Here is a 12,429-nt window from a genome sequence, read left to right on the forward strand (position 1 = left end):
GCAGTCAACAATGATAAGCCCCAGCCCATATTGTGTTCGAAGTACATTTACGCCCCCCCCCCCACAGACACACACACACACCTCCCCCTCCTGCCACCAGCACCACCAAAACCAGACAATTTAGAGACCCACGTAATGCAAGAGGAAATATAAACTGTGATCTCTTGAACCCTGTCAAAAGAAAAAGGTCTGGCTTTTGTCTGTACAACCATTTTGGGGAAGTAGTGGGAGTGACTTTAACTTGCAGGGATTGTGATCTGTGAAACCATTCAAACATGCTTTAATGTCAGCAAGGGAGAATGAGGGCAGTATAAAGGGACTACACAGGATATGACTGGACATATAACTAATGTACATGTGAAAAGATTCTTCTCTTGAATTAAAAGTCAAACAAATTGTTTCCTTGTTCTTCTGTTGCTCATGTGGAAGATATGGAGTTTAAATCTGCCTTAATGACAAACTCCTGCTGTGTCGATGAAACACAACAGCCATAACGGCAATATGCATATACACTTCCTGAAACAAATAACACTGAACCAAGTTCTTGACATCTTCCATGTTACTTCACCACACCCACTGATGTAACACAGCCTCACACATTCATTTGGAAAAACTGCATTTTCAGCATTTTCAAAGTCAAAGATTCCCTCTCAAACTTGGACAAATTTGACAGCACTGAAAATCAGACAAAGCAATGAGCATATTGATAGCCAAATAAAGATGCATCTCAATTGACTCACACTGAGAAAGGCAGGACAGACTGAATAGTCTGCAGTGACTGCCGACCTTACATATGGACAGAAAATCTATTTTTAAAAAGAGGAAATTTTCCTGGATGGTACCCAAGTCAGTGGTAAACATTTTAGTGGGACGCTCAATTTCCCGTTGGATTTATCAAACAGAATGCCAGGCCTGACTGATAAGGGGCAAGCAAGGATCCAACTTCAGAGGTTTCAAGGAACAAATGAAATGTTTACTTTTTCTAAACAGGAAAAGAATCTAACCTTGTTCCCTGAGGTCCATACCTACAGTCATAGCGGCCAGAATTTGAAGGAAATAAACTTTTTGTCGAAAGCATCATGGCTTTTCATATAATCCAGACGAAATTACAAGGATAATGGGATAGAGCTGTGTGAGGGATTATGCAGCATTATGTAAATGAAGGGGCTAATACGAATATTGTGTGCACATGCTGAAGGCTGATGAGATTACTTTTGGTGTTGAATGTTGAATCTGCTTAATTCACTTACATTATGTAAATGGACGTATGTGTGACAGTCAACTTGTGACCTGTGTCTTGACCTGTAGCCCCTTGATTAATAATTAATTAAAACAAAAAAACCTTCTCCTGTTGTTCAGCATTCACTTTGGTCAAACCCACATGGACTGAGTTGCACATTCAGAGTACTTGCTTAAGTTTCTCAGATTTTAAATTGGTATTGTGAGAGAGAGCCTTCTTTTTAATTTATACTGAGACAAACAAAAGTAAAAGTCTGTCCTTTGCTTATCTTTAATTGAGTTAGACAGCCAGAGAGTGTATGGTGAGGTTTTGATATTGCGGTTAGCAGTGTCCAGTTACACCTAAAAGTGCCACAGCAAAATTAAGTTATAATAAAAGAACAGCAGTTCCTTAAGGATACTTATAGATCGGAGTATGAGGAGCTGGGGATCAAGCCACTAGCCTTGCAAATATAGTCAACCTGCTCTATCTCCTGCGCCACACCTTGTTGGTGTCTTTCTGAAGCAGGTGCTGGAAGCTTGGTGACATAGTGACCACGTGGGGCATATTGCTTAAGCCATTGGCTGGTGAACAAACTGGGAACATGTAATATGTTGACAACTTACCCAGCTGGTAACCTGGTAGCGCTAGCCAGCCACACTAGTCCGACTAGCTAGTTAGTTCGCTCGGTTGCTAACTAGATAATATGATACATTAGCGCATTTAAAGAAAACAGTTTATTCTCCTGCAGAGTAGGGTTAAAATTGGATGGGGTGACACACGTGATATATTTCTTTCATTTTTTGACCCTCTGGCTCTTGGATCCCCCAGATGTCAGCAGTGCCAAGAGGGTCTGCAAGTCAGCCGCACAAATTTGCATGTTAAAGTTCACCAGTATTGCACAGAAGCTCCCTGTAGATTTATCCATTTATATCTACTGATGACGGCAGTTCTATTGCAATGAATTTATAAATGTTGGTGTGACTATACTCATAGCAAGCTTCTATCTCTCCAAGTCAAAGTACCAGCACTTGGCTCGGAGTGACATCACTGTCCCCCAGATTACATTGAGTTTGGAGAGGAGGAGGGGCCACCCTGACCCCACCATCCCCCGAGGCCATCCAGAGCCACCGCCACGTCTGGTCAAAGAGTGAGTCAAGGATCTCACAGCCAGGTGGTTACGCCTCCATCTGGGCCCCTGAATTAAACATCAGCTAGGCAGACGGGCTCCCTGCCTCAAAGCTTGAGGGACCAGGAACTTAGGCCAATTAACCCATGCCCAGTCTATTCAGACCTTACTTTGTAGCCAATTAAAAGGGCATATTACAGTAGGGGATCACAAGGGATGATACAACAGTTGGGTCTGATTTGACAACAGGCACACAGGGTACTGTTTGCATAAAATCATAGTGACTGAAAGGAGCAATGTGAGCAATCATAAACTAAGAAAACGTATTAAAATGCTTTGGATAATAATTGGGTCTGTTTGAACTTTTGTTTCCTTAAAGCTTCCAATAGCACCAACAGTATATGTTCCCAGTAATTTGAGAATAAATGAGCCTTTTTTTGTCGAGCAGTTGAATAACAACTAGAAAATCTTGCGTTGACATGTGACACTATGACACATTAGATGACTATGTCATCAGACACTTTTGTCATGTGCAGCTCAGTTCCTCTTCTTCAACTCCGAGACTTACATCCGCCTAGTGTGAGTCAATACTGCAGATGAGGCGAGGACAGGAAACACAGTGAGCAGAATCAGTTGTTTTCTTCTTTCTTTGTACCAGATGGAAATGATCACAGATATGAGCCGTTGTAGCCGTTGTTATATTGCACAGTAAAAAGGTACCATTGAGCAAATCATGTTACTTTTCTGTCAAGAGAAACGATCATCTTCTTTAAATCCCTTGTTATTGATCATTTAACAAACAACAGTTTCACTTGATTGTGACTGGGAAAAAAACATTTGTAGGTTAACAGGATAGAGACACTGGTTGATTTCATTTTCATGGAGCTGCGCCAAGAGTGTTCCCAAATAATATGTCTGAGATTTATCTTTATACTCTGCAGGCTGTAAGTATTAGGACAGTGAAGTGTTTTCATCGTTTTGGCTCTCCTCCAGCATGTTGAATTTGAAATGAAACACTTGGTATGAGGGGAAAGTGCTGACTTTTAACTTTAAGGGTGGTTCTGGATGTTCACATTTGTATTAGATGCTCAGCGTAGGACTTTTTACCTTTTGTGGGAGGGGAGTGGGGTATATTAGATAAAAAGGAATTCACTTCCTTCATGATTTATCAGATGTGAATGTAAACACTCCTCACAGTCTTATACTTTAATTTCAAATACAGTGCACTTAATCACAGAGACAAAACAAAGCTGTCCTAATACTTAGACTGCACTGTATGTAAAATATTTAGCAGTGTATTCGATTTCTAAAGCCACAGTTAAGAATCTGAAATGTCCATGCATATGTCTTTGGATATTTTTGTCTCCAGCAGATCAGTTTTCCTCATAACTGTCAATGATTTATTAGTGAAACGTGTTTGTTTTGTGAGAGTTTCACAGGTATACAATTAAGAGGAACCAGATGGGTCACTATATAAAACCGTATACTATGAAAAAGAAATCAGATAAAGGTTTTCATTTTCCCAAGGCATTGATCTTTTGGTAGTGGTGCTGACACATCTGCAGTAGGTGCTGAAACTGGGAATGTAAAAGGCTGGGTCATGAAACTCTTCCAGCTGACAAAATTCCCTGCTTTTCTGTGTACGTTTTTGTTGCCAGGTACTGCAAGATGGTACTGGTATTGCAGACATTGATCAAAAAGGTGTAGAGTTGGGAATAGCCACCTTCTTTGGCTCATGTCAGCTATGATATAAAACACATGCATACCATATGTCTGCTCACCTCTTTTTAAACTCATATCTGTGAACCTGCTGCTTTCATTTCAGCATGCACGCACACACACACACACACACACGCGCGCGCAAGCACGCAAGCACGGTACACACATGTTCGTATTTGTGAAGTGGCAGGGAAAATTCTTGAAGATATAATCTTTACAACATTTGTAACTAGGAATTCATTGCATTCAGCTCTCAGTACGCCCCCTCCAAATAGCTAACATTTTACATCAATCTATTCCCTGAGGGTAGGAAAAAGTGTAATGAAGGTGAAACTAAAAGAAACAGGTGTTCTTTTCGCTACGGGTATCTTTGAAGGTGTTGAGAGTTACAGAAAGATTGTGAATCACTGCTAATTGCATGAAATTATAGTTGTGAGGTGCAAAATGAACTCATTCTAGTGTATCTTGAGCCAGCAAAGCTACAGTAGTACCTTGGAGGGTTGTAGACAGCAAGAATTATGGGATGACAGGGGTATTTTTGGATGTTAACCGAACAATGACTGGTTTACTGGAAATGCTGTAGGGGATGTTTGGGGTACGTTCAAAAGCAATTTGTTTATTTAATAACATGAAGAAAATGCCAACTCAGTTTCAGATCCACCAAATTAGAAACTTAAGGAAACTGAAATTAGCTAAAGCTATGTGCCATGGATTAAAACCACTGAACCAAATTAGAACAGAATATGAGTGGGTTTAGCCGGAGCCTCTTTTACTATTTGTTAAACGTAAAAGACTGTGGCTTTCTTTAGAACAGCTTTTCTCCGAAGAGAAGATTTATGGCAATGATTTATTTTTAATTTTAACTGATAGCATAGTCACCATCTCTAATTACCAGATACATATACTCACAGTCGAGCTGCTTAACTGAAGCTACTAAAGCAAAAGCATTCGCAACAGATATTCACATGAGGCGGTGGCCTTTCATTAATCATTTGCTTTATTAGAAAAGGCTGCCGTGACTAAACCAATTTAGAGTAGACAAATAACTGTCATTTGTATTCTTTGACAGACAAAAACCAATAACCAGGATAAATAATGGAAAAGTCGACAGGGAAATAACTGACTGATAATAAATATTGCAACTTCTTTCATATTATGCCACTAACTTAATCTACAGTACAGTGTTTATTAAGTTGCTGAAATATTGTACTGTGTATTGCTGGCAGTTTTCTGTTTACAGAACACATATCAGGCCAGTTATAACCTGACTGGCTTATACGTGAAGTGTCCTTCAAATTCACATTTATTCAACATATGTGAAAATTCTGAGATGTTCACCTCTGCATTTTGACTCAATTAAGCACAGGCTAAAGTAATGCAGAAAAGATGAGTTACAGCATTTTTTGTGTAAAAATTCAAGAGTTGAAGCTGCACTAAAAAATATTTTGAACCATTAGAGCATCAGGCGTTGCCTCCTTATATACCCAGCCCATACCCAATAGAGAGAGCTGCATGAGCGTCCAATTGGAGTTAAGGAGTTTGACTGTCAGGCAGATTTTTGAGCGACGTGCCAGACAGTGCCTCCATGTGACCGCCGAGTCTGTGGACAAAGCACAGAGAACAATCAAGACTGTCTAACCTGATTTCAGAGGGAAATATTGTACTTTTTATTCCACTGTATTAACCCAAGTACTTGATAACTTTAGTTACTTTGCAGATTCAGATCACTGATACAAAATATGATGAACAAATCAGTTATGAGAGTATTGTTACAGACTAGGATGAAATCAGATTGATCTCGGGAGGGAAATTCACAGGAAACCCACCAGTATATTAAGTAATTAAAACTACCCCCACCTTTACCAGCTGCTACATTAAAGTGATTTACACATTAATGTATCAATAATTATAATAATATAATACTGTATACATGATTCTGAGATTGGCCATTCTGCATATTTAGTACTTTTACTTTTAGTGCTTCAAGTGTATTCTGATGCTAATACTTCTAAACTTTTACTCTAGTAAGATTTTGAATGCATGAGTTTTATTTGTGAGTATTTCTACACTGTGGCAATACTACTTTTACTTAGTGAGTAAAAAATCTGAATGCTTTATCCACTGCTGGTGTCACTTGTGTAGTGTACTGCATAATTATTTATGGCTATGTAACATTTAAACACTAATCTGACGTTAGGCTAACCTGACGCGACAGCTCTTCTCATCTTTTTACTTTTCTATATTCTTCTTGTTCTTTTTTTCCCCCATTCTGTGTGTATTTGTTGTTTAAAAACTGTGTTCCCAACAAAAAAAATGACATGTAATCTATGCCAATGAATGTTTTTATTGAATAAAACGTTCTCCAAACAACCAAAATGAACAAACCAGAAACTGAATACCTAAAACCTAAATTTCAAAAATATGCTATAACATGACTCAACTAGAGTTATTTATGATACAAAACATTCAATGTTTTTTATTTTTAAATAGAAGTTTAGCCAATTTCACTGGTTTTTGAGTGATTTGTTCAGCAATATTTCGACCACAATTGTTTTTGCCATCAGTCAAGCTCAGAATTATTGCAGTAAATTATGTACATAAACTACATATTTCTAAATATATATTCCTTTGATTTTTTCACAGGGCTGGAAAACGTTAGCTTGCACATGACTTTGACAAAGCTTTTAGTCAACTTCTGAGAACTGAAAGTAGACTCTTGGCTAATAGCGTTTCCTTCCTACTGAAGATTAACCTCTCTGGAGGGCTTTAGGACTCATCTTGACAGGAATGCCTCTTGATCACAGCTTGAATAGATTAGACGGAAGATAATTAAATGCTCGAGTGATTGGTCAGTTTTTTGACAAAATTCAAAAATATCATGGCGTGTTTTGCGGCCACACTTGGTGTCTTAATTCTGAAGGGATTCGTCAACCTCTCCGCAGCAAACAAGGACACATGTGACCAATATGCTACAGTTGGACAGAGTCTAACACTGTCTTTAGACTATAAGGGACTGGCAAACACTCATTTGCTGAGATGGACTCACAATAACACGATCATTTTTTATAAAGAGCAAGGCAAAGTGTCTGTTGGAAAGACAGAGGACATTTCTGCAACCGGATCTCTTTTGTTGAAGAACCTACAATTCTCCAGTGCAGGGACTTACGAAGCAAATGTGCTGCATCCAAATGGAACTTCAGCAAAAACATGGAGTCGTCGTCTCTGTATGATGGACAAGGTATCAAAACCTAAACTCACTTATGTCTGTGACTTCAAGTCTAGTGCTGTTATCCTAAATTGCAATGTAGCCAGACCTCAGGGTTTGGTGTTCTCATGGACACTTGATGAAAAGACATTAACAAGCGAAACAAGACAAACATTGAGCATATCACTGGCACAGTCTAAAGGGGAGAGGAGCTTCATATGTAGTGTTGCAAACAAAGTCAGCAGGGAGAGAAGTGACACTGTTTTTCCAACCTGTAAAAGTCCATCACCATCACCACCACCTTTGCTTTGTTTTTCATCCAAAATTGTTGTGGCAGTGGTAGCGGGAGGAGTAAGCCTGATTCTGCTTTTTCTCATCATCATCATCATATTATGTTGCTGCCACAGACGTAACAAAACCCAAATGAGACTCAGGGAAAAACGGGAACTCAGAATGCTTTCTCTAAACAAGCGAAAGGCTGACTCCATCAGCCCAGATTATGAGACTATGCACCCAACTGAGGACTCTCCGCCCCCGAGCCCCAAGCCTTCACCAAGAGCCTCTTACCAAAATGTTTCCCAGCCTGAAGCTCAGAGTGGAAACAAGCCTCTACAGCTACCCACAGCTGCTGAGGGACAACAACCTTCACCTGTGCCAAAGCCAAGGACGAAGCCTCCCCAGAAATCAAACATCTGAATGCGGCTCCCTCTCTCGCCATCCCAGAAACTTTCAGGGCCTACGAGAAAAAGAATTTGTGGCTTGATAACATGCAACGGAAACAAAATGAAGAAAACACTTGAGTCCACAATTCTCACCAACATATTTTTTTAATCACTGTTATGTGTATACAGTGTATTGACAATAGAAACATCTGTGTGTAGGATCAATGGACTGAATCATGATGTGCTGTAGGCCTGGGAGGAAGAACTTGAGGCAGGAAAATCTGTATTTTCTTTGGAACTTTAAATGTGATGTCATGGCTTACCTATGTTGAAATTTTTGATTTTAATGTTTTAAAGTTAGCCTTTAAGTTAAGTTAAGTCTGCCTGGTCGGGGTTATGGGTTGGTAGGGAGTATAAAGGAGGTGTTGTCCGGTTCCTGGTACACATTATGATACAATAAACTCTGTTGGGTGAATTTCAATATGGATGTATGATTCTAATGTGTTAATTATAGTGACGTTATCTGTTAGTTATCTGTTTCATGGTTTATTCTATAACTGCAGAGCTGATGTGTTTCTCTGTTAGAAATGAATTCATTTAATTTTCAGACAAAAAAAAAAAAAGATTTTTGTGTAAACTAGTTTTTGTAGTAGATTAAAGTATACGGCTGGTGATATTCTGTATTCTTCCTAAAATCAACAAATCCCAAAACCAACAAAGCATTTTTCTGTCTTACTTTCCAACTTCCTTAAGCCTGTCTGCGGCAGTCAGCCCCAACCTCCTAGGTTCCAACTGAAGACGTAAATCCATAAAAACAAGTCGCAGACATAAACTTTAATCTTTAAAAAAGGCCACATAATTGACTAAAACAGCAGGGAACTGTAGCAAATGTCTCTCAAACAAGTGTAAATTGTGTATTTATTGGGGACTATTTTTAGCCACAGCAACTTTTGTTGCTTTAGTGACTAATTCTGACTGCAGGACTGTGAATGCGGGATTGATTTAAAATAAACTGCAGTGTATGTGTTAATGGTAGTGAGGGAACATGTCACAGAGTGGAAGAGTGTGGCTCATTTATGTGTTTATAATAGTTAGTAGTATAATAGTTTTTTGAACAACACTGGAACTCACAGCAGGATAATTTCTATCAGCATTTGGATAAACAGGCAATATTTCTTAGGGGCAATAATTTATTCCTGGTTTTGGCCTTTTCATGGAATTTGACAATAAGAAAAATATAGAATATCACCAGATTTATCCTTTAACTTTGTTTTTGTAAATATTAATTGGTATGGTATGGGAACTATAGTATCACAACAAAGACAAAATGGAAAAAAAATATGAAAAAGTAAACATTTCTTTACCTCTTCTGTCTGAGATACTTTACAGAGTAATCTTTCAAAATTAACAGTTGGATTTGTCTGCATTATAATCACACTGTATGTTTACATAAATGGTTGTAATAAATAAAGTTGTCAAGAATGATTTTTATATCTTTTATTTGTATGGAAAACTACATTAAGCAGCTTATCTGTGTCAAACGCAGCCCTTTGTTCCAGCTTCTTACATGTCAGCATTCTTGCACTTATTAAAATTTGCTTGCTTGCAAGAAGTTATTAAAGGGGAAAAAATCAATAGAGGAATGGATTAGCCAAGGCAAATATCTGTTATCTCCAATGGGTAAATGGTAATCCACACATGAAAGTGTTTGCTGTCTCGCCTAATGCTGTGTGACAGCCACATAATGGAATCCCCCTGAGCGTCATCGCCTAAAACTTACAAGCCAATGTCATCTTTTGTCAGGCCCTGCTCCACTCCTGCTCTCTTTACATGGCTGAAATTTCAGTCCAGCCGGCAGGGATTTGGCAGTAAAGCTGGTATCTGCTCCTGGTACAATGCCATTTGTCTTTCTTGAGAAACATTGAGACTTGGCTGGCAACACGCCACGTCACTTCCCCTCACCAGCTAAAAATGTACACGGTATACATAGACAAACAGAGCAACCCACATGCACATACGTGGGCATACTGTATTCTCACACACAGTTCGCATTGGCAACACAAGTGAGTGCATTTCATGATTCAACTTAATGAAACACATCACATATGTCTTTGCCAGATCTGCCCTGGAAATGGAAGGGAAATACTTCTGAAATGTGTTTAATCAGTGGCTCTTGGAGCCTAGAGGATATACCCTTTTGATCTTGGAGTGTGTGTATCCAGGAAAAGGGTCAATTACCCATGTAAAGTATTTATACTCATGTCAGATCAGTCTTGTTATAATTCTGTAGTTGTCATGGGCTGCCAAGTCTGGGGAAAATACAAACCAAATCAGAAAATCAGAGGTCAGCCAGTGCAGTGGCCTTTTTCATCAGATTTGTCTGAAAATACAGAGATGATTATGACCTATTAGCATTCTTGAGCCAACTTAGAACTCTTTGACCTCAGTCCCTTTTACTGAAACTTAAAGCATACAAAGCAGTGAGTTAGTGAGAGCTACAATCGTCCACTCAGTTCCCAATTTATTGAAAAAGCAATATGGCCAATTACTCTTGAGAATCAAACAGAGATATTATGACTTTTAATACCATGTTGTTTTAAGTAAGAGTTCCATGAGGAAAATGAGTAGAGGGCTTAGGTTGTGGTCTTGTTGAACACATCATAGGAATGTATTAAAATAGTGTTAAGTCCTTTCTCAAATGTGTCATTATGCATCGAATTCACAGTATCTGTCAATGCACCAGTCCTGTTTATTTTTTTCTCCTCCATCTTTACACCTCACATGGTTTTTCACACACTTTTTTTCATACAGCATATGCAATTTGTGGACTGGCTCTGCACAGTCTGCGGCTGTCTGCAACACACCAAATCAATTTCACAAATTTGCTGAGGAATCAGGCTGCACTGATTTTTAATGGAGGCAGAATACTTTCCAGACCTCAGCAAGATTTAGCACCTCACAGACGCTGGATGTCTGGGGCCAATGCTCAGAGCACACAAGTCTTGCACACAGTTTGACTGACTCCAATCTGACTTGTTAAAATTGTTAAAAAAAAATATCACTTGTTAAGAAGATCTTTGAAGGGAAACTTAAATTTTCACCTGACCACAGATTTGGCCATGCTATGCAGAAGCCCTTGACTGGTTTGCACTAGTTTCTGTGTAAAGTCCTTGCTAAGGTCCTAGTAACAACTAGCTAGGTAAGAACTACAGATTTACTGCGGTGGGTTGAAACTTTACAAGTCAAGCGATTCCATAGTTTTAAGGACTTTAGTTATGTGTAAATTGGTTACAAAGAAGCGTCTGTAGGACTGTCAAATCAAAAGTAATCAACCATGTAAACAGAGAGTTACTGTAGCATCACAAGCTGAAACCAAAAAACAGTTACTTGGAGGCCAAATGATATATAACTACCAATACTTTGTAAATGTAGGTCTGACTCTTCTTTTTCAGAGAAGGTAGTATTCAGAATTGCATAGAGTTTACTTGAATTGATATATTGCTTAGAATGAGTGGGGAATATAGCTACTCAACCTGGCATTTATTGGGTGTAAGTATAACAACTAATCTCTACGTAAGACCTAGTATGTGTACTGCAACACTTTGGCCTACATTTGAGGCCTCCCGACATAGCAGGGATTGATAACATGATATGTTTTAGGTATTCATTCGATTCTGTTATTCTCAAGAATATATGCAAAAAAAAAAACCCATTGCAAGTAGTCACAAAGGTCAGACCTTAAGTGGATAGTTCATGTGACCTTACAGTGCAAATAAAATAGCCTGAAATAAACATTGAGGACAGCTGTACCTTCGAGGAGATTTTCCATGCAGTGTCTTCATCAGCAGGGAAGACATTTGGAATCATGGGAGATTAAAGCTGGAACCTTCCAGCTGGAGGACTTTTGGTATGAGTCCTTAAAGAACCTGAAAAATATTACATGTTGCCCATATAAATTATGCACAGGCTGAGAATCCTCTAGGAAAGGTCATCTGACACTTCAGATGAAATAAAGTGTAAACCAAAAAGCTTGTATGACTACACATCCTGTCCTAGGAAACTTTGTTATGTGTGTCTTTCTTTTTCATAGTTACACAAAGATGGCTTGTTAAATCTCTGTTTATAAAAGGATTTTTTTTTACCGGATTTCCCTCGCAGAACAGTTCCTCAGCCTGTTCCCTGCACTCTCGCCAAATACTCTATCGTTGTCTACATTGACATGGCGGAAGAGACTCCTGCAGAGGCTGATTCCATGAAAACCCATGACCAACAGGATACCAGTATTTCTCTGATCTGCAGCCTAACAATTTTATAATTTTCTTGACTGATGACTCAAAGTTGCAAAAGCACATGTTTTAAGCATGGAAGAAAAATAACAGAGGGTGATTTCCTTGAAAAGTTTGATAGGTTTTTGGATTCACTTTCATGTTCTGCTGATGCCTTCATGTTTAGAACAATAGTTCATCCAAAAGGGTTTATTGGTCTACTGAGGACA

At 38.8% G+C, this 12,429-nt stretch overlaps 2 protein-coding genes across 2 annotated transcripts in view; one reads left to right on the forward strand and one right to left on the reverse strand.

Moving 5' to 3' along the window:
* prickle1a (prickle homolog 1a) overlaps positions 1–12,429 on the reverse strand; it is an 89,020-nt gene that overhangs the window by 67,505 nt on the left and 9,086 nt on the right. The gene's annotated exons all lie outside the window — the stretch shown is intronic.
* On the forward strand, positions 2,906–9,408 carry LOC120793003. The gene is made up of 2 exons (XM_040132535.1): positions 2,906–2,967; positions 6,711–9,408. Exon 2 carries the CDS (start codon positions 6,946–6,948, stop codon positions 7,966–7,968), a length of 1,023 nt encoding a protein of 340 aa, XP_039988469.1. The 5' UTR covers positions 2,906–2,967; positions 6,711–6,945; the 3' UTR covers positions 7,969–9,408.

This window comes from Xiphias gladius, chromosome 8 (assembly GCF_016859285.1).
Source record: "Xiphias gladius isolate SHS-SW01 ecotype Sanya breed wild chromosome 8, ASM1685928v1, whole genome shotgun sequence".
Lineage (NCBI taxonomy): Eukaryota > Metazoa > Chordata > Actinopteri > Istiophoriformes > Xiphiidae > Xiphias > Xiphias gladius.

What these genes read in the sequence shown, in the direction of transcription:
- LOC120793003 (XM_040132535.1), top strand. Translation starts at nt 6,946, where the DNA reads ATGGCGTGTTTTGCGGCCACACTTGGTGTCTTAATTCTGAAGGGATTC.